The sequence below is a fragment of the Gobio gobio genome (genome assembly GCF_949357685.1).
Source record: "Gobio gobio genome assembly, chromosome: 25".
NCBI classification, from domain to species: Eukaryota; Metazoa; Chordata; class Actinopteri; order Cypriniformes; family Gobionidae; genus Gobio; species Gobio gobio.
In genome coordinates, this window is record NC_137121.1 from 25,096,459 (window position 1) to 25,120,102 (window position 23,644).

Below are 23,644 nucleotides of genomic sequence, written 5' to 3' on the forward strand. Positions count from 1 at the left end.
ACGTTATTTCTTTTCTGAAATGACTGAAGAAAGAAAGACATGAACATCTTGGATGAGATGGGGGTGAGTAAATTATTAGGAAATTTTCATTTTGAAGTGAACTAATGATTTAATAGTGAATGTGTGCCCCATACTAAAGTATCACCAAATTTGTAGTTTAATGTAGTTTAAAATACATGTGCAAAGTTCTTAGAAATGTTTGAAAAACTTTTATTTCAATTTGATGTCATGTGGTGTATGAAATATTTTCCTTGTGAGCATATGCACGTGATTGTACACGTTAATCATTATTTTCAAATGCATGTTTTAATATATAGTCATCAAAGTAAAAAGTTAAATTATTTCACAAATATCATGAATTATTTATTCATTAATATAATTCAGATCTTGGACATTACACCACATGACATTTCACAACCTAAATTAACCTATGGATCTTGACACAGTCATGAGGGTCTGCAGAAGTCCTGTCTATGATTCCTGTTTTTTTTTTCCCAGCATGTTGGTCACACCACATGCCAGACTTATTAAAAATAAATTATAATAAAAGATTAGGCCACACTACTTGAGGCTTTGTTATAAAGATTTTTCTTCATTATAATACCAGGACAATTGTATCCCTTCCCCATAAAAATTATTTAAAAAATGCTCACTGTAAAAATTTAACATTTTATATACAAATAGGACAACAAATACGAGCGTCACATCATTGAATTTGAAGTTATTTCAAGATTTTCACATTTTAAGGAGAGGGAAGGTTCAAATGCAACCTTCAGACGTTGGTTATCATAGATACTAGCCGTAAAACTTTTAAGAGGGGGGTCAACCAAACTGTGCCTGAAACTCATACGGAGCGAATGAGTGTCTTTGAGAGAGAAGAGACGTAAAACAGTCATTTAACTGACGTGCTTCTCAAATCAAACTGTTTACAGAGGGGACATTTTTACTCGCATCATAAAATTCGTTCAAGTTCAAAGTGGAACCCCTTTAAATGAGTCATACGGTTTAGAGTCAAAATTCCCCAGCTCCGAGCTTTGAGTAAAGGAAGTAAGAGGTTGCCGATGAGTTCGACCCCGGTGTTGCCACAAAACAACACGTAAATCAACAACTCTGAATTTGAAATTGATAGCAGTTGAGTCATTTACTTGCGGGATTGGAGAGCAAAGAATAGGAGAAGAGAGAACGTTGCACCTACTTCATATAATGAGGTCAGATTCTCGTACGCTATGTGACAGCACTCAAAGTCAGGCACTTCGAGATGTTTTTGTTCAGGGGATAGCGGGGGCTGCCAACAAGCCTGAACATATTGAGCAGCAAACAGAGGAAGCGCTTTGCAAAATTACATATAAGCTCCTCTCCTGTCAATCACAGGTGCCGCCAAAGACTCATTCCTGGAGATCCGGTGGCAAAAAGAAGGTTGAACCCCTGCCAGGGTTAAGAGATTGGAACAAGCTTGTTGTCAGGTACACGAAAGGTGGAACACGCTCAAACAGCGGCTGGGATTAAGAAAAGCTCACTGACAGCTCTGTGAGGACGGATGCGGTGCCTCGCTGCCTATATCGTGATGACGAACCCAGGACGCAACAGTACATAGTGTGGGTTTGCAGCGCACCCATCAGAACGGTCCAGAGGCTGGAGGGTTGGCCGCTCGTGGTGGCCTATTTAGGAGGCATTAACTGGGGCCTGTACTGTGATGGCGTGTGGAACTCAGTCCAGAGGGAGGTGTCTCTCAACCTTGCCCTGTCTGGCTTATTGACAGATCCCCATGCTGAGCAAAGTACCTGGAATCTGGAGGAGTTCAGGAAAGGGATTGACGATGAGATGATCAACATCAGATTATGAAGATACTAAGAGTTTAAATGACATGAATTCTCAGCAAGGGCTCTAATTAATACAATATGGAAAGTAAGGAGAAAGGCCTTGTTTGGGCAACAGACAGAAGAGTAAAAAAAGTACTGAGAAATATAATGTGGTCTAATTATACTTATAACATTCTCATTTTAATCTTGAGTACCTATAGAGTACTATTGCATCCTTCATATCTCCAAAGGGTCTTTAGTTCGATCATATTTGTGACCCTGGACCACAAAACCAGTCATAAGTTGCACGGGTATATTTGTGGCAATAGCCAACAATACATTGTATGGGTCAAAATGATACATTTTTCTTTTATGCCAAAAATCATTAGGATATTAATTTCCTACCATAAATTTATATATAAAAAAATATTATTATTATTAATAATATGCGTTGCTAAGGGCTTAATTTGGACAACTTTAAAGGCAATTTTTCTCAATATTTAGATTTTTTTGCACCCTCAGATTCCAGATTCTCGGCCAAATACTGTCCTATCCTAACAAACCATACATCAATGAAAAGCTTTATTCAGCTTTCAGATGATGTATAAAACTCAATTAAAAAAATCTGACCCTTATGACTGGTTTTGTGGTCCAGGGTTACATTTATAAAAAAGACAGATACACTGTACCGATTCTTTCCGAAAACAGACAAGCTCGTGGAGTCGTGCAGTGGGCGGAGCTAAAGAGTCAAACACACGCACGCACACACACACACACACTATATCATGGCATATTATCCCTGGATAACTTTAGATTCCCTATACATTCATGTTGTTCACATTATATGCACTTGCGTGCCGAATGCCAACAAAACACAGACATTTGATACAGTTTCATTCACCGCCTGCGGTTTCGACTCATGACCGGGAACAAACAAACACACTTGCAGAACTCCGTTGCTGCTCCGGAAAAACAAACTGCATCCACTGTTTCCTTAACGCTGGGTTATTTGGGAAGCTGAACATAGTTATCTTTCCCTCACAACCAGAAACACACTTCTTTAGTGACATTGTTGATTTCGTGGTCTAAAAACAAAATGAAAGCACTGCCGGCAGCTTTTGTAACCCAAACGAAGCTCGTTGATGGACGCGCTCTTGCTCTCGCTCTGGTACCCCTTTTCCACCAAGGCAGAGCTAGAGCTAGATCGGAGCCAGAGCCTAGTTTCAAATCGGTTCTTTGTGTTTCCACACCCAAAGCCCCAGCTCCGAGCCAGGAAAAGTGGTTCTTGAGTAGCACCAAAACATTGCTGGGCTAGAACAGGGCTAGAAGTAAGAACCGATTACGTCAGGCGCTGGGGGTGGGGTCAAAAAGACGAACACAAACTTGAGATCCGCCATTGTTGAAATAGCAGCTAATGGAGCTAACAGCTGCTGCTCGTTTGTGATCTCCGTCTATACAAATGACGGCGAGCTGCACGAATGTGTTGGATTCGCTGTGTTTTCATTGTGTTTTGATGCCGATGTCGGATCGTAAAGCCATGTGAATCAATAGTAACGCAACGTTTGCATTGTTGATGGAAGGCTTGTTCACAGCTGTGCAGACCGATCGCCGTATAACAACGAGTCCAGCGAGAGCATATGACTCCTTATGCTTTTGATACACTCATGCGTTTTTTTTTTTAAATATATCATACGTGGATCGGTCTGCGCAGCGCCGATGCATCTTTAACAAGCCTGTTGTGTACTTTGTGTTTCCCGCTGCCCAGGGTTGCCAGGTTTTCACAACAAAACCCGCCCAATTGCTACTCAAAACAAGCCCAATCGAGTTTCAGGGGGGCTTCCCCGGTAAAAATCACATTTGGGAGTAAAATGTGTTTTTTGGCATGGTTGCCTACTAAAATTCGAATTTCCGGGGCTAAATATTACATAATTGGGGTCGCTTCAACCCGCGGACAAGAAAAAAACAGCCCGTGGCAAAACCGCAGACTTGGCAACACCTCGCTAGCGTTGCTGAGAGAGATGAGACGTATACAGTGACGTAAGACCTGGCTCTGTTGTGGCTCTCAGCATGTGGAAAAGCCAATGGTTCTTAGAAATCTCCTCAGTCGAACCAACTATGAACTGGCTCTGGCTCTGAACTAGCTCTAGCACTGCCTTGGTGGAAAAGGGGTATGGTTGATGTGTGCACGCGCTCATCTGGGAGAAGTGGCCATACAAGGAATCCCTTTATGACGTCACAGGGCCATACTCGGAAAAAACTTTCCGAAACTTATTCGAATCCTGAAGGAGTGCATTTGGCACAGAAATACTCTGTCATACGTCCAACTCGTTTTTGTTTTATTATGGGCATGTTTAGCATGAGAATCCAACTCTTAAACAATGTAAATAAGTTCAGAATGCATGAAATGGCATTAGACCCCCCTTTAACTTTACAGTAAGTATGGGTATGTCAAGAGTCAAAGTACCTAGCCTAGTTACTTAAATAACAGAACCAAATATAAAAAATGCTACCCTTTTTACATTCTGAATTTGACCGTTGAGATGCAGCTCATGATGATCTGTAAAACAGTACTTTAAAGTTCTAAACAAAATTGTAAGGGGTGGAAAATAAACTGGAACTGAAATGTACTTGCGTAAAAGTATCAAATATAAAATAATATTTTGAATGATTTGCATTTTATTTAAGTATAATAAAGAAGTACAAATACTCAAGTATTTTGCACTCCTGGCAACAAGTGGCAAATCACAAACCGAGGAAAAATATCCCCCAGAAAAATCGAATTTCTATACATATACTATACATGCCTTTGTGATTCTGCTCAGTCCTGACCTGTATTTTATTAGACTGACCCAAGTGGAAACTGAAAAACCTATGCAGCAATATTAAAAGACAATCTTATATAGGACATACACTGTTGTGAACTTCTGCTAAATGTTACCAAAAATGCAATTTTAACATGCTGCCAGGGGCTTCCCATTCTCAATACAGTAATCTGGCATTTATATGCCTTTTCAGCAGGCCACGTCAGAAGAGAAACCCAAAAGTTTATTTATTTGCAACCAGCATGCCTCTACAAAAACAGGAATAATGTGTTAACATGCCATTTCTATCTTAACATAACTAAAGAGGGACTGTGTTTCACTTGTGCAATTTGGCAACATAAACATTTTAATGCCACTGCAAAAAATACAGACCAAAAAAGAAAAAGAAAAAAAAGTTTTTTTTTTTTTTTTTTTAGCTTGTTCCTAAATATTCAGGTCCTCAACAAATATAAAAACACCACTTGTGAGACTGTTGTTGGATTGGCCTAGTGTATCACCCTCCTTCAACAAATACTCCAGTGATACTATAATAGGATGAAAGCCTGCGTTTTTCTAATAGGGGATTCAAACAGAAGAACTGAAGACAGATCAGATGGTTAGAGAGGAGGGAGGGGGCAGAGTAAATCTAAATTATACAGCTTGAGCAATCTTATCCAATTACTAACAAGAGTGGCCATTTTAGGCTAGGCTAATCAAAGAGCCAGGCAGCTGCACTTCCCGCTGGTCAGCCAGGACAAGGGTACGGGTGTGGGGTACACGTTAAGTGGGAGGGAGGGCTGGATGTGTCTGCGTGTTCACCTCCTACAAACCACTCTAATTAGCCAACATGAAAAGTCAGGGGGAGGGGAGTGCTCCTAAAATGCTGCATCCCCCTTCTTGCAACAGATGGAGAACAACTGGCTGGGGCGTTCATTGACGGAGGGGTTCACCAAGGTTCCGTCTTAGGCCCATCCATCTTTTGGCAAGTGGCGCAGTGATGTAAACATGCCCCCTCCGATTACAGGGACAGCTCCACATCTCAGAATGGATATGAGTGCTGGCATGCAGACGGGGTACAACTCTGTGTTTTGTTCTCAAGAAGTAGTATAGAAATACACAAAGCAGCATAAACACAGTTCCTATTTAGTGAAGAGGCCTGTGCTGACATTACAAGAAAGGAAAAAAGCTGTAAACCCCATCAAGAATACTGTAGACAGTAAAGCAATAAGTTAGTCTTTACAACAGTTTTAATAGCACACATTTAAGTACACACTGGTAGATAACTTGCTCCTGATAATCTTGCTCCTTTCAAGCAAGAAACATTCAGGGAGGAGGTGTTCAGTTTTAGGATAACAATAGGGGCTTTCGCGTCAGGTAGTTCTAACTTTGTTCTAGGAACTAGCCACTAGGGTGGTTCCCCGAGAACTAAAAGTTCCCCTAGGAACATTTTCCATTTTTCCGCCAGGAGGAACTCTGAAGTGACGTAAACTGTGCTTGTTGTTGTGACCTTTATTTTGATGCGATGAGAATGCCAGAGCCTGAGCACACAGCTCCTACATTGTTTGTCTTCACTAGTTTACGATCTGTTTAACAGTCCTGTCTGATACGTTATTAGATAAAACTGTTATACAAAGAAAGAAGTATATGAAAAAGTATTAGCGTTTGCCATGTGGTTGATGTCCAATGTCGCTAGCTTAGCAGAAATACATAATCATGTTTAGCTTGGTACCCTCAAAGTTGTGTTGGATTATCTCTGTAGCGTAAAGGTTGAGAGGTCCATCTATCAATGTCTTCCATATTCGTAGAGTTAGTTTCTGGAGTAAATATATAGACTATAATCTGTCTTTTTCTTTTTAATGGCGGTTGCCGGCGTTTCATGTGCGTTCGGCCAATAAGCGTACACTTACGTGTGGTAGTTCCTATTGTGCTGGGTTAGACCCTACTCTGAAATAGGAGATAATTTAATTCCCCCAAAACGAGCTCCTAGAACTAAAATCGTTTCTAGTTCCTGTGGTGCGAAAACGCCAAAATCCGGGTACTTCAGCCAATAGTTCTTGGAACTATGAAAAGATTCCTCCAGTGCGAAAGCCCCTAATAGGTACCAACTGTTCATTGGAAACAAGTGAGTATAATCAATAGGAACCTTGGGAAGAAACGTCAGTGTATGTCAGTTACAAACTGGAACACAGTACATGCTACGTAACCCAAAATTAGCAAGAGAACGGTTGCATGCCAGACTCATAAACCTTTAACTCTGGATTATACAAACTGCCAAGATCACTAATGGTGTGATTCTTTTAACTTCTGACGGAAAATATGGAAAAGCTACACAACATTATTAGTTCAATTATCAAGCTGATATCAAAAAATCAGCCACCCAAGGGCAATTCTTTCCACTAGGGATTTCTGACTTTTCTAATAGCTGTCTTCATGCCCCTTCATACATGCACCTGAGGGGAAACATGAATCCTCTACTCTCTTTCAGTCACAAGTAACAGCCAAGTGGAACAAAAGAATTACTAGGCAATTAGGGTTCGAAAATTACCTTACTGACAGCACATGGTGAAGGAATGCAAAAACTATGTCCATGTTTTTTTTTAAACTAGCTAGCTAATTCCTAAAGCTCGACCTGTCCCTCAGCAGCAGACAGGCAACACCCAATCACCTCACACATCTTTATGAAGAGGCTTGTTGAAAAATGTGGTTCTGTTCATGCATTTCAATGATCCTAAAACCAACAAACTAAGAGAACAAACCAAGACAACAATGACTAAAAACTTTAATAAATTAAGGTCATGGACCAGTGGTTCCCGACCCTGGTCCTTGTGTACCCGCCATACACTGCACATTTTGGACATCACCCTTATCTTACACACCCATTTCTTGTCTTTGAGTTTCTTCTAATGAGCTGCTGAGTTGAATCAGGTCTATTTGATTGGGGAGACATCTAAAAGGTGCTGTGTTTAGGGGTACTCCTGGACCAGGGTGGAGAACCTCTGCTATAGACAATTCAGCAATTTGCCAAACATATGGCAAGAGGTAAAAACATTGGCCACCTAGTGGATCGGAAATCAGACTTCACCTCTTATTAAACCACGTTTAAGCAACACTGACACAGTCAATCAACAATTTTCTTCTTCACTCTCAACCGAAGCTTCATTTGCTGCACATTTTCTCCACCCCAAGTCATCAAACATGGATTGGGGCAAGTACAAAGTTGGAAGGGCCCCATGGTGCTTTTTTCCACAGACTTGGGCCTCTTGATCAGGTAAAGCTAGCCACCAGTTGGCCACCAAGGGGAGCCAACCTCTGACAGCTGGCAAATGAAAATGTAAATACTGGCTAGCCCAGCAGGCCCAGAATGTTCCTGACAGTCCCTCAAGTGTCATAAAGGCAGTTGATCCCGGCCTGGTCTTTATTTGAAAGCAGTGACAAACACTCCCTGGCAGAATGTAAATACGTGAGCTCATTCTGCTAAGGTAAGAGAGCTCAGATCAGAGGAACAAGAAACTCCCCTGAATATTCCTGAACAACAAGAAGGGAAAAAAGGCTCTTCGATCAGCCAGTTCTCCCGGAGACAAACTGAAACCTGGTTTGACACAAAATAAACCATTAGAGGGCTCAGAGGGAGAGGCGGGCAAAGGTCGGAGACTGTGCCCGAGCAAAGTCAGCACGGGGAAAGTGGAGTGGGGGAGGCTGCACTGCTTGAGGGGCTAGAAGGGGGCGCGGAGAGTCTGGTGTTGTTCGAGGAATTAGTGGAGAAAGTGGAGACTGAATCAGATATGGGTATGAGAAAAAAAACAAATCTGTAGGTGAGTCAGTGACATGAGAGATGCTTGTTAGGTCAAATAATCTAAACGTTCTTGACTTGAGGTGATGCTGAGGGGGAAGGGGTGTACGCAGACTCCCAATGAAGGGTATTTATTTGACTTTGTCCTGGGATTAGAAGCGGAACTGCCTCGACAACCAGGGTTCACAGACTTGTTCGGTTTTGGTGACGTGCAGACCTTGGCTGGACATGGCAGGATCCAGGCTAGAGGAATCCACAGATTTGACTGACAGTCTAAATGAAGTCCAGATACTGTACTCTTAAGAGAGTCTTATTCCCAAAAGGCTACAAGAAAGAGCCTGAGGAGCTGACATTTCCACAAGCACTTCACCGTTCCAGCAACTTACAAAAACAAAAACGGCGTGAGTTCTTTAAAGCAAGGTCTCTGCGGAAAACTCCAGAATGAGTTTGTGTAGGAGGCCTTGGGGACAGTACACAAGAAATGTACTCATGTTCTTGATAGAAGCTGTCATTCAGAGACATTTCTAAGAAGAACAGGGCCTGGAGAGGGTAATGAGATGACAAGGTCTGATCTAAGAAAATCTGTTGAAGGGAATGTGGAGCATGTTGGTTACATTAACAGTGTTAAGTTACTTTAGATCTGCCTTGTTATATTGTGTAAATATACAGGTTTTTAAAAGAATTGTGCTGGGTTAATTTCAACTTAATGTCTATTGACTTCACTGGTAGCATCCCGGAACGCATCTGTATTGAAATGAACTATAAATCAAGTTGACTGATTCTGTTTGTGAAACCGAATTGGACAATAATTTGAATTTTTGGGATTAAGGCTGATTGTTACATCCCCTTCACTCCTCTCTAGCAGCTTATGCTTTCCTCTCCTCCCTCGGCCCTCCTCCTCGCCCATTAGCTCAGCTTTACCACCCTCTTAAGTCTCTTACATTTTTCCTCTCCCTCCTGAAAGACCATTAACAACCAACATCTCCTCCCACTGGTCAATACAGGCACACCATCAATGCACCATGCATCCACCCACAAAAACACACCCACCAAACCACACATCCCTTCATTTGATGAGTGTATTACTGAATGGCACCAACAGAACCCGTAAATGTCCCGTTTCATTACCAAAATGTGACGTGTCACCAATCCATTTCCCCTTTATTGATCTAGAGATATATAGTATACTGGAGATGGGTCACAATAGTTGACTAGTTAAATTAATAAGTGTGACTAGTTTTTTGTGTGTGTGTGTGTGTGTTTATTAAGAATAAACCTATAAAGGGATAGGATAGTTCACCCAAAAATCATAATTTATTCACCCTCAAGTTGTTCCAAACGTGTATGAATTAATTTCTTCTGCTGAACACAAAAGAAGATATTTTGAAGAATATGGGGAACGAAACAGTTGATGGACCCCATTGACTTCCATAGTAGGGGAAAAATACTATTGAAGTCAATGGGGAACAGAAACTGTTCTTCAAAATGTCTTCTTTTGTGTTCAGCAGAACAAAGTACTTACTATATGGTCATGGTAGGATTAGGGTTTGGTTGAGGGTTACTTGCATGTAATTAAGCATCATTTACTGTTATTACTATGGTAAGTACATGTTACATGTAAATTCATACAGGTTTGAAACAACTTGTGGTTGAGTAATTTTTTGATTTTTGGGTGAACTATTCATTTAAGTCCCATTCACACCAAGAACAATAATTATAAAGATAACTATAACGATACATTTATACGAGCCCATACATACAATCATGTTCTGTTTATTATAAGCGCACACTACCGTTATGTAGTCCGCTGCTTTAAATGCTCAAGCTCTTTCAAGTTCTGATTGGATGTCAATGTTTTCTCTGTGGCGTTATCGTTAAAATTGTGGTGTGGACCTCCCTATTCTCATATAATTATCAAAATTCATTGTTACAGCCTGTGGTTTGAATGGGCTTTTAGAAAAACAACTTGTACAGCTTTTTTCTTGAGTGTCCCATTACACACAAACACAGCATCCAACTTTTAAAAACACATCTGAGTCTCTTGCATTGTTTCAATTGTCCAGTGAGCTGCGTTTAGCCATTTTTAATGTAAAAATGCATCTTATGTAAACAGCCCCTAAGGTTCAATTAGGGTCAGGTGAACCTGAAACCAGTCTAATTATACAGGGGTTCGAGTTAAAACTGATTAGTCAACTAGTTGTTTAGGCAACCCCTAAACTAGTGGCTTTGGAAATGTGTTTTGTCAGAGACAAACTAAATTCAGGCACTTTACTAACTTTAAGATAACATTACGCAATGGTTTACATTCAAGAGTACATTTTGTGATGTGTAAACTCAATAATTGTTAAGATCACATAATATCGCCATAGTGATTCTGGAAATGAACAATTGGAACCAAACTTCACAACAGCTCCATCAAGCGTCTTTAAAAATCAAAAACACCAAAAGGAAACAGCTCTTTTAATCTATAATTGATGGATTTAATCTCTCAGCTCATACTGAATCGTGGGATATTAGTAGAGCACTTTCGTGGTGGGTGGTGACGTGCCAAGCTGGCATATGAGAAAACTCAAGTGATTACTAAAATACATCTTCAAAAGCTTCCCTGCCTTTGTTAGCTCAAGTCATTTGGATTATATTTACTTTTGAAAAACCAACATATTTTTGTTCAAAAACCACAATGCACAACAGTAGCAAGCCAAACGCTCAGAAACATGTTCGCCTGTTTGACAAACGGGGATCTCCGCCAATTAATAACATCTGCAGCAATGAAAACAAGCACCTAACCTGGCCCTCATTAGCAAATAACCGAGGGCAGAGAGTTAGGGATGGAAAGCGATACTCTGCATAGACTGCGAGACGGGGAGGACGGCAGCCAAAGCCGGCGGTTCAGTGGAGTCGGTGTTGAGAGCAGCCTAGAGGCTTATCTTCAAGTCAAATCCCTTCCTTCACTCACACTCACACACACACACACACGCACGCACAAATACACATTCAAATCCACATAGACTAGACTTCAGACAATAAAGCCCCCAAGCCAATGACAAAGACTGGTCTAAACACTGCTCAAATGCTTACAGTTCCAGAAGAACCCTGTGCAGTAGTAAAGATGGACAGATAAACAGCAGTTTAAACAACAGATAGCATACATACATCCATTCAGTCATTACTGGTATCTCCAGCTTTGTCAAGAAAGGGTGCTGCACTCTGTGGAGTTACTCCACAGGTAATGTTAAAATTACTTTAGAGGGCATGACCCAATCAGAACACACCAGAGATATGGATAATAACTTGAGATATGCACAAACCTGTTTCTCCAGAATGCGGGAGATTTCTCCCAGGGTTCTGTCCAGGCCAGACACTTTGTTACTGGCCCACTGGCCACTGTCCTGCCCCTGCTGCTGCTTTACCAGGTCCTTCACCAGACGCTGGAGCCTGGAAGGAAACAAACACACGCACGCAGTCAAAACAATCATAAATACAAGATTTGTTTTTAAAAGGTGTCCATTTGTACATTACGTTTTTATTTTAAGCTAATTAGGGCAAAAACATTCAAAATCATTTTAAAATGGAGCCTAATTGTATTTTTGCATTATTTTCATGATAATTAACCACATTTATTCTCCCCAATGCTCATTACTGGCTGTGAAAATAGATATTTAAATTGGAAGGCATTTATATATTAAGGTAGTTAGTTGTTCGTTATTTGCTGTAATATTCTGATTTAAATGTAAAAACACCTCTGCATCAAAAAAAAAAACATTATACAATAATTTTACTATAATACATAAAACATTAAAATTACTGTAATGTGAAATGTGTATAATTTAATTTATACAAAATTTTAATAATCAAGATATTTGTTTGGTATTTATTGTACTGGCTTTAAAGTATAGTATATACACACATACTTTTTGATGTTAGGTGTGAAATATGACCAGTGTTATTTTAGTATTATTTATATAGTATTATAGTGTTTAAAAAAAAATTGTAATTAGCTTTAATTTATTTTAAATAGTAAATTACTAATATATTTATCTATATATCTATATCGATAGATAGATAGATAGATAGATAGATAGATAGATAATAATCGTCTTCTTTCATTGAAATAAAGCTGAAATAATAATATTATATGTATAAGTATATAAATAATTATTATTATTTCAGCTTTATTTCAATGAAAGAAAAGATTTTTAGTCATATATAATTATTATTATTATTTCAGCTTTATTTCAATGAAAGAAAACGATTTTTAGTCATATATAATAATTATTATTATTTCAGCTTTATTTCAATGAGATAAAACAATTTTTTTGTTAATAATGACAGTGAATATGACCTGCATGTTTTATCCAAACATCAGCATTTTCAGCATGTTTTTGATTCAAAAAGATACCTTTAATAAAATAAATAAATTATATAATATCAGGGACCACTGGAATGCCACACAGGTGTAGGTGATTTCGGGTTTTTACTATCATTGCGCAAAAGAACAAAACCTGATCCACACACAGAGCAAAATAGCAAGAATTATAGACTGTAAGAGGAGATCCCTGAACAACACTTCTTGGATATCAATGCTGCATAGTATTACATCTAATGGGCAAAACTATAAAGCTTTGATTAAGGAAAGCCCAGTGCTGGCATAATTTCTAACGTTTGGATTTAAAAGACAGCATTAAGACATGAGTACTCCGTAGAAGACCTCAGGTTGGCTTACTTCGCCTTGTAAGGAGAGTCGGGGGTCTGGGACTTGGCTTCCATGCATGTCTCATACTCCTTAGCCCTGAAAAAGAAAGACAAACAAGTCTGTCAGAAAGAGATGGAGAGAAAAAGACAGACAGAGAGAAACAGAGGAGTCCGATGGCTGTCAGCCTGAAGACATGAGGAGATAAGACGACATGCTGAACAAAGAAAATGTCAAGAGGTCAAGCTGAGCCTCAAACTGTTTATTTAGTCTTTGGACCGCACTAGCAGCAATCACAAACTAACAAGCACGAACGAGTCACAAACACTCCGTCTTCAGAGAGGTATCACAGCAGAGGATGTTGTTTCACAGCAGGGAATATACTGAACTCCGACAGCCACACTATTTAAGTCCAGAACTTCTAAATAAATTCGGTGATTGGCTGTTGGGTGTGAATTAGTCCCCTCATGGGTCACAGACCAAAATAATGTTTGCTGTCAGTCAGCTCTAGTACACTGTTGTGGTCCATCGAGCAAAATTCCTGACAATCACACATCCCATTCAGTCAGATAAGGGTGATCGATCAGCTCCTGAAAAAAAAAAAAACCTTGACGGATGGATGTTCAGGGGCTGATAAACTGAGCTCTCTGACGTTCTTTTCCGGAAAGAGATGTCTGAGTGGTCACAAGACTTTTAATAGTTTAATCTAGGTTTGAGTTGAAATTCTGAAGTAGTCTGGGTTTAGCCCAACTGGAATAGAGGGTATGCATTGATGTCACTTTCCTGCTGGAACACGCCCCCTCAGCCGGGACTGAGTGGCAAAACTCCCTGCTGCATAAAACAAACGATTATCAGATTAAACTAAAGGTTGGACTCGATAGTGTTCCTTACAGCTTACCAAAGATCCAGTGATCCATGGATATTGCCATGCAGCCAGGAATCGTGTTTCCTAACATTTATATGAGCCTGATTTTAATGCCGGGGAAATTCATAAAGCAAATTTGCCTGTGAGAGCTTTATATAAACACAATATAGGTAGATCTAAATCCGGGTGATCACGTATATCAATGTTATATATATTTTCATATCATCCAGCCCTATAGTTTTTGTCAGTGTTTATTTAAAAACATGCAATTATGCAGACTATAGGATGGTAAATATTTAATTGAAGAGTTGTCAATACAATATATAACAATACAACATAAATGGTATGATTTTACCCTAAGATTCAACATCTTGGCACAAAATGATAGCCTGGAGTTCAGTTGTTTTTGTGAATTGCAGCGAACCTTTCGGCAGTCTGTAAAAATACACCTCAGATTTCTTGTCAAATCTGTTTGTACCATAAATCTCAGAGCTCTTGCCGTTTTAGATGTGTTTTTCATGGCATTCACACTGAAAACCAATGCTGCCACTCAATCTTTTTGCCACTCAGTGGGTGTAACCACAGTCACTCCGGCCAACAGTGACATCACGTGCATAACCTCTATAGGCATGTGCTGCTAAATAACAAACACATGTAATTGGCCATCAACGTACACCGATTAGGCATATCATTATGTCCTAATATTGTGTTGATCCCCCAACATCCCTGACCCGTCGAGGCATGAACTCCACTAGAACCCTGAAAGTGTGCTGTGGTATCTGGCACCAAGATGTTAGCAACAGATCCTTTAAGTCCTGTAAGTTGCGAGGTGGATCGGACTTGTTTGTTCAGCGAATCGCACAGATGCTTGATTGACATCTGGGGAATTTGGAGGCTCAAACTCATTTTTGTGCTCCTCAAACCATTCCTGAACCATTTTTGCTTTGTGGAAGGGCGCATTATCCTGCTGAAAGAGCCAAAGCCACCAGGGAATACCGTTCCTTCCTTGGACCACTTTTGAGAGATACTGACCACTGTAGACCGGGAACACCCCACAAGAGCTCTGACCCAGTCGTCTAGCCATCACAATTTGGCCTTTGTCAAACTTCAATGTTCACTTGCTGCCTAATATATCCCACCCACTAACAGGTGCAGTGATGGGAGATAATCAGTGAAATTCACGGTCATAATGTTATGCCTGATCTGTGTATTTTCGAAAACCGCACTCTCATGCTGCGTTCACACCAAACGCGAAAAGAGCGTCAAAATCGTGTCTACCGCGTCTAGTTGGACGCTTGAACATTTTGAATCCATTCGCGCGTTCACAGTGAATTGGACGCACGTAGAAATCGAGCGTTTGAAGCGAAATAGACGCGCGTTCAAGGCGCTCCAGGAGAAATATGTCATAAAACACCATGCTGCCTCTTTTCATTTTCATTAAAAATATATAATAAACATTAATAGCCACACAAATGTGGTCCAGGCAACTCCTACATTAGCTTCACTGCATGTATATTTAAATATCCTTAAAAAATAAAGTTATGAAACTTCTCTTTGTCCTCAGTCAAAATGATGTGGCAGACAACAAATTATAGATTCATGACACCAAAGATCGGCCGTTAGATCCACACAAGACGAACCACTACAGGACATCAGAGCCAGTGGCAAATGTCAGAAGGACTGGCCGAGGAAAGGCTGCTCTCGCCGGGGTTATGAGCACTGAGCGCCCGGTGATCACCTGGATCTCACAACTCACAACAAAGATTAATTTTTTTAAATAGGCGCTCTCTTTATAAATAAACCACAGATTTGAGCTTTAAACAACTACATTCCCACCTGAAAAAGTCTTAAAACTACATTTTGTAACACAATAGTAGTATTTTTAAATTATGCAGGCTTTCTCATCACGTCACTTTACCACGTGACAGCAGCAAGCAGGCTCCTGATTGGTTAACGCGGCGCGAATTGACGCCAAAGTTCAGATTTTTCAACTCAGGCGTCAGGCGCGAATTAGCTTCAAACCCATGAATGCACAAAAAGCACCACTCGCGCATAACGCGCGTATCGCGCAAATTGCGTCCAATTCGCGTCATTCGCGCAAACTGGCCGCGCGAATGAGGCGGAATCGCGTCCATCGCGCCGCGTGAAACGCGTCTATCTCAGGACCTCCAGACGCGCGTCAACGCGCCTTTCCATTGACTTAACATTGAAATCACTCGCTCCTGACGCTCTATTCGCGTTTGGTGTGAACGCAGCATAATAGTCGACTAAACGTTAGACTAAATGTTAGTCGACTAGAAGAGGCTTAGTTGACCAAAATTGTATTAATCGTTTAGTCGCAGAAAAAAAACCTCTACAGGAAGTGGCGAAGTCACGCCGTCCGTTAGGAAAAGATCATTAACTTTTGGGTAGGTCCTTGCTGTAAATACAGAATGTTGGGCAGGAAATACATATCATCTGAAATATGTAGTAGTAACTTTACTTGGATGCCTGCTCTAATGGCAACCTAGATAAATGTGTGCTATTATTAGGTGCATATCCAAGTGTTTGTGTGGAGTGTGGAAGCTAAATCATAACACTCACTGCATGACATGGAGGTGCCAGCGCAATCACTTGCATTTTTTTCTGATAACAGTGGAAACAACTTAAAATACTAATACTAAGGGTCTATTTTTTTTCGTGTAAACTCACAATAAGAACAAAAATGTTTGCTTTTGTAAAATAAAGAAAACAAGTTAGCGACGATAGCCTCATGGGCAGCGCGCCAACATATAGAGCCGTTACGCTTTGGGCAACCTGAGTTCGAGTCCCAGCTCGAGGACCTTTCCCGATCCCGTCCCCCCTCTCTCCCGGTCCACTCTATACTATCCTGTCACAATAAAGGCAAAAATCACCCCAAAAAATAAAAACAAACAGAATGCGCTTTCTGCCGTCTCAGTCTTTGTGCGCATAGAAATATATCTATATAAACATTGACATTTCTACTTTTAAACGAACCAATTCAAATAGAAAACAAATACTGTTTGATTATGTAATCCGTGAAAGGTGCAATGAGCAATCTTTGCAGCCGACACTGACTCGTCATCAACACATCATCATTACTTTTGCCGGCACTTTGGAATAGGCTATATATATTACACATATATACTGTATTAAAGGCTCAATATGGTTTATAACCCTAGTGTATATTTAACCGTTGTGCATGTACATTTGTTGTCTTTTTCAGTTTTTTGATCATTTTGCCCGTGTTAATGCCAACTGCATAAATGTATTAAAAAAGGTGTATTTTTATTGGAATTTTACCATTTCACATCCATTTCCTTTAATACATATAATTTATACTAGTAACATAAAATAGTTACACACAAGACCTTAAGGACAAAAATGTCCCCGTTGAACTTTTAATCCAAGGGCCATTTAACTATAAAATTATGCAATCTTCATTAATAGGCTTTCATTCTGTTGGCAAGGCTTCAAAATTTAATATTTTTTAACCAAATGGTGCCATTTTTTCAGGTTTGGCCTTTAAAGCAAATATTGGCTTTATTTCTGTTTTATGCTTCTGCATATTACAGAGCCAATTGCATAAATTATGCAGCTATAATTGTGTGGGTGTGTTGGTACGGATGTCAGAGTGTGGTTTGTATGTGTGTAAAAAAAAATTTGTGTGTGTGCATGACCAAACTTAAGTCTGTGCTTCCAAGCTTAAAATTGTTATGACAGTTTTTGGACATGGACATGTTTGTCCGCTATGGACCTGTGTGTAACTTTTGTTAATTGACACATAATGGTTAGGTCATTAAATTAATATAAACGTCTGATTAGTCAACTAACTGCTTAAATTAATGACTACTAGTCGTCTAGAAAAATCTTCAGTCAGGGCAGCCCTAGACTTCAACTCTGTATATTTAGACTTTTATTAAAATTCTCATTTCTCCTAAAATAAAAATAAAATGTAATCCTGCAAATGTATCATAATAACAGGAATAATAACATGAATGTTCACAGCAGGGGACAGTAATTAGTTGAAGCAATTAGTTGATCTGTAGGAGACACTGAATAGTGACTTCAAATGAAATTTGTTAATGTGGAGGACAGGACTTTGGAGATGCCACCAGGCCATGTAATGATCCCTTTATTCCTTAACTATTAAGACACTTAACGATAAATTGACTATAAACACAATTAGGTTTTATTGCATTATTTAAGAATTTTGAAGACTGATTCTGAAGTGTTCTGTTTCAAAGGAGTGAAACGATCCTGGCCGATGCGGAGCGCTCAAGGAAAGATTGTGAACCATACCTGGCCTCGTCCTCATCCTCCAGATTACAATATTCCTCTTTGACAGCTTTACGCCTGCACGGGTTAAACAGAGGGGCAATCGCCGGACCATCAATCTCTGAACGCGGCAGGCCCCATTAAACGGGCCGGGCACCATAAATATTAGTAACCAGCTATAAGTGGGGGGGGCCGCTACAAAGCTACAATGCAGAGCTAATCATCAATTCATCACGATGTGCCCCACTATTCACCTCCGCCCAAGCTGGACGCAGACGGCCCCCTCCCCCAATCAACTGTAAAACCGTCAATGCCTTCGGACGGATTAAAAAAAAAACAAATACAGTGTATCCGTTTTAAATGTGCTATGGGAGACTCGGGCGTTCGGCACTCCCAATTACAGAGAACATTTGGTCGGGCAGCGGTGCAATATTTAATATTGGATTTGAGAGGCTCTCAATCAAATGGAAGACAATTTGACTGATGATGAATAAAGGGATGAGGAAAAGGGAGGGAAAAATGTGACCTGTGGAACATATCCACTGAGAGGAATGAAGCCGGATCCATCTATAAATTCAACAAAATGTACATACGGGGTTATATGTAGAATAAATATCGGATACATCCTGAGATTGAAAAGATTTACATGCACCTGATGGCAAATAAAGGTCTGAGGTTAGCAGGGACCAAGTGTCTTAAAAAGTTGAAATTGTCTGAACCGCAGTTTAATGGCAACTACACATGCACAGACACATTGGCCCTGTCCCAAATGGAACACGTGATGTCGACTTCTCATCTAAAGGCCTACACTTGCAAGTATCCCTGAAGTTCACAAGATTGTAGAGTGTCCCATGTGCCATTTTAGGATTTAGAAGGGTGCCTACAAATCTCCCTCATTGTGGCCGCTAGGTGTCCTTGATGTTGCCTTTTATACGGACTTAATGCTGCATAACGTCCACATGTTGGTGTCATAACAGCAGGTGACTAATGAAGAGACGAGGGTGGCAAGAGTCCAGATGCTGCACTAGGTGACCTTGCAGACTTGTGGCAGTGTGCAGCGCACAAGAGCATTGGGTGTTACCTTCGAGATTGAAATGGTTCCTCATAATTGGCCCTTTGGTGGCTGCTAAACACCCTTGATGCTACGAGACTGCACTAGTGTGGAATTTACAGCAGCCAACCATACAACGGTCTATGGGGTATTACGTCAACAACATGTCAAATCAAGATGACTGCAAGGGTCTATATGTCGCACTTAATGTAAACTTACAGTCAGTACAGTGAAGACCACAAGTCTGCATTATAGAGTGCCCCATTTGTCAGTTTACTCACAAAAACCTCTTTTGTGGCTGATATGCACCCTTGTCCTTTGCCAACTTTACAACCAAATTCACAACTTCCCAGCGGTCTATGCGGCATTGTGTCACCAACGATGGAAAGAGTCCAAAGGTCACACTTAAAGGGTTAGTTTACCCAAAAATGTACTCCCAGGAGTCAGCAAAGTAGCCGACAACTTCACCTCGCTTTTTTTCTTATCAGTGTAAGAGACTCAAATAACTCTTTAAGATTTTTGTCATGTATATAAGTGTTATACATCATTCTAAGTTTGTATTTTTACTTGTGTACACTGACAATAAAAACAAAAATGTTGTGCTTTTTGCAAAACAAAGAAAGTAAACATGATGCGCGATCTGCCGCCTCTCACTCAATGAAGTCCATTGTGATACTTGATAAACTGTAACTTAGTGAATACTTGTCACACAAACATGAGACATGTCTAAAGAAACATTGAAATGTCAGGTTTTAAATAATGTAAATCGAATCGAAAACCAATATTCTCTGTTTATGTAATCTGTTTGAAAAGAGAGAGATGTCAGTCGTTTGCAAGCGCCTTATTATCTGCTAATGCGGCCCAGCCCACGCAGAGTGCGTTCTTTTCAAAGGCTAATTCTGACGCAATCCATGCGAGTATCCCTGCCCACATCAAGTTTAGTGAGATTCATGTACTTTACATCATTTTGAGACGCGGTGAGGAATAATCCTGGAATAATTTACCTCAGAAGAAGAGCTGTATAATTTCGATGAGCAGCGGATCCAGCCGAGGATTGTGAGGTAAGTTTATTCTGTGAGTGTTTGTGAATATTAAACCGCAAAAGAACGTTTAAATATGAATCCTGCATGTTCTGCATTTCTCTGTGTGACGTATTAAACTGCCATCGGCCGATTAACATTTATAGACTCTATAATATAACAAATACGGTACATAAATGTCATAGACGTAAGACTGTTTAGACAAGATTTCTTTGGCCCGTTTTGGATAGATTATGAAGTGTTTACTGTTAAATAGCCTAGTGTCACATCAACAAAGCTTTTGTGCACAAATTTCTGTACAGATGCTATAAATACAGTACCAGTCAAACGTTTGTACACATTAATATTCAAATAAATGTTTTTGAAAACTCTCATGCTCATCAAGCATGCATTTATTTGACCAAAAATACAGAAAAATTATATTTAAAGTAATGGTTTTTCTATTTTAATATACTGTAAAATATAATTTATTCTGTAATACAAAGCTGAATTTTCATCAGCCATTACTTAATTTATCATAAAAAAAAAATTAAGAAGCACAGCAGTTTCCAACATTGATATTAAATCAACATATCAGAATGATTTCTGAAGGATCATGTGACACTGAAGACTGGAGTAATGATGCTGAAAATTCAGTTTTACGTCACCAAAATTGATTTTATATTTTAAAGTATATTAAAATAGAAAAATATTATTTTAATTGTAATAATATTTCACAATATTATTGTTTTTCTGTATTTTTGATCAAAAAGATGCAGGCTTTTTGAGCACTCATCTCTTCCATGAGCACTTAACCTCTTAAAAAAAAGTTTTTTTTAATTAATTAATTAACTTTCTCCTCCTCTTTCCCTCCCTACTCTAGCCTGTGCTACACTGAGAAATGTACACGGACTAAGTATTTCAGGCACTTGTTGCGCTCAATCGACTCTTCACAACCAATCGCTTATTGTACCCCCAAGTTGTAAGTCGCTTTGGATAAAAGCGTCTGCTAAATGCATAAATGTAAATGTAAAAATGTAAATGCATGAGACTTCTTTTTAAAAACATTAAAAATAGTAATGTTACCAAACTTTTGACCGGTACTGTATATAATTTAAAATATAATAGGCCTAAACAAACTCCTCTTCGCATTTGGGCTTTGTAAAGAAAAAGTGTCTTTCGCATAAAACAATATATTGATTTAAATTTTGTACGAGCAGGCACAATGATTCTCACATCAGTTTGAAGCAAAAACTCTAGGCAACAACACCCATTAATCAAAAGTCTTGTGGACATATTTACTATGTGTTTTGTGGCCTTATTTCATTCCTTTTTTTTTTCAAAAGCCACGCATAAATGTTATTCTCTCAAAAATACAAGCATGTGTTGCTCATTTATTATGGTAGCCCCGTTTGTGCTGAATACAATGTAATGACACTTTTGCCATTAATGTGTTTATAAGCAAGTGAAAAAAAGCACAAATGTCAAGAGCATGTCAAAACTTCTAAATGGCCCCAAAACTGTGCAGTCCTCTAGGGGTTAATTTACTCACCCTCAGGTTATCTAAGATGTAGGTGTCTTTTTTCTTCAGTAGAACAGTAAAGAAGATTTTTTAGCTGAAACTGTGGTCCTTAGTGAATCGTATAATGCAAGTCAATGGCTACAGTCACTTTGAGAGTCAAAAAACATACAGGCAAAAATATATAACACTTGTCGCTCCTGACGATACATTGAGGTCTTATGAAATGAAGAGGACTGGTCTGTTCAAGAAACTGAACATTATTTATAACATTAATACCTATAATCCACAGCGTCGGCAAACGGTCCTGAGCATATTCCCAGAAGTCTGAAGTACGAGCTTCCCTTTCGCAGTATTACGTATGCACAGGAGCACAGTCACACGTGAGCTGACACTGTGTTTGTTTACAACAGATAGGGAGGATGTACTGTATGTGATGTATTGTCCATCAAAATGGTACTTGTGTTTATCCTGGATGCCGTAACCAATTAAATGGGTTCTATTATGCCCTTTTACGAAGTATTGATTTTGTTTTTGGGGTGTACTGGAATAGGTTTTAATGCTTGATTTTTCAAAAAACATTATTTGTCACATACTTTACATTATTACAGCTCTCCCCAGTCTGGCTCAAACAAGCCGATTTCGATTAACCCCCTCCTTCCGAAATATGAAATGTGCTGATTGGTTAACTGGCCCAGTGTGTTGTGATTGGCAGCGCTAAGCGTGTGTTCGGGAAATGCCCCTCCACAATGGCGAGTTCTTCTCTGGAGTAAATATTAATTATGCCGCCAATTTCAAACCAGTTCGAGCCTGATTCAGACCCTGACAATGTTAACAGACAAAAAGATGGAAGCATGGATTTCACTGGATGTTAGAGTGGTATGTTTTTTTTTTTTGTAATTTTCTTATACATTATAGATACCATTTGATCGTGATGTTTGTCTGAAAACTAAGGTAATACAAACCATAATCGATCACAAAACCATGGCTAATTTTCCAAAGGAGCGGTGAACCGTCTTACAACAGCGAGAGCTTACAAAAGCAACGAAAACAAGCTGTTCTCCATAAAATGTGCAGCACACAAATAAACGTTTGGGTTGTAATGTGCAGGAACAGTGTTTAAAATCAAATGTAACCACTCTAAGTTCGTCACCCTTAGGAAGGCCAAGTTTTGGAAAAGGCGTGGACAAAACAGCATCTCTTCAACATAGAGACAACATGATCTCTAATGCAGCTCAGCCAGGCCTCGTCCCCTTTTTTTGTGTATTCCATGGACGCGGATTATTTAAATGAGTAACATTTTGACTTTATAAGATCGGGAAAAATTGCGTTGTAGTCCAAACGAGCCGTTTGTTGTAGTTCTTGGAAAGTGGATTCTGTTAAATAAAATATCTCCCTTTGGAGTGAACTTTGAGCTTTGTAACCGTGCAGTTCTTTATTATGCTCAAACAGCAACATTAACTAACGTTGAAAAAGCGGAAAAGCATAATAGGACCCCTTTAATCGGGATGATTCACATGGACCATACCATGGTGTCCCATTTGTTCGTTTCCAAAAGAGTGCTCACGAGTGCCTCCTTTGTGGGCACCATGTTTCTACAATTTTTCCTTTTGCTGAGCCTGAACTGGTGCAGAATTCACAGCAGACATCAGGTCTAAGCAGCGTTGTGTTGCCAAAATTTGAACTCAGAGGACGTAAAGAGTCTAAATGCTTGTCTTTGCCACACTGACCGTACCATGGGGTGTCCCGTTTGCCAGTTTGCAAGATTTGCATGAGTGCCTCCTTTGAGGCCACCACTTTCCCCTCAATGTGTCCTTTTGCACACCTTTTCC

The 23,644-nt window shown here is 39.6% G+C and overlaps 1 protein-coding gene across 4 annotated transcripts in view; it reads right to left on the minus strand.

Moving 5' to 3' along the window:
* scaper (S-phase cyclin A-associated protein in the ER) overlaps positions 1-23,644 on the minus strand; it is a 162,818-nt gene that overhangs the window by 73,472 nt on the left and 65,702 nt on the right. For all 4 annotated transcript variants that reach the window (XM_079809277.1, XM_079809275.1, XM_079809278.1 and 1 more), the window contains 2 exons: positions 13,114-13,179; positions 11,699-11,825 (listed from right to left, as the gene is read on the minus strand). In XM_079809277.1, the coding sequence (XP_079665403.1) occupies positions 11,699-11,825; positions 13,114-13,179 (193 nt within the window). The remainder of the gene's footprint in view (positions 1-11,698; positions 11,826-13,113; positions 13,180-23,644) is intronic.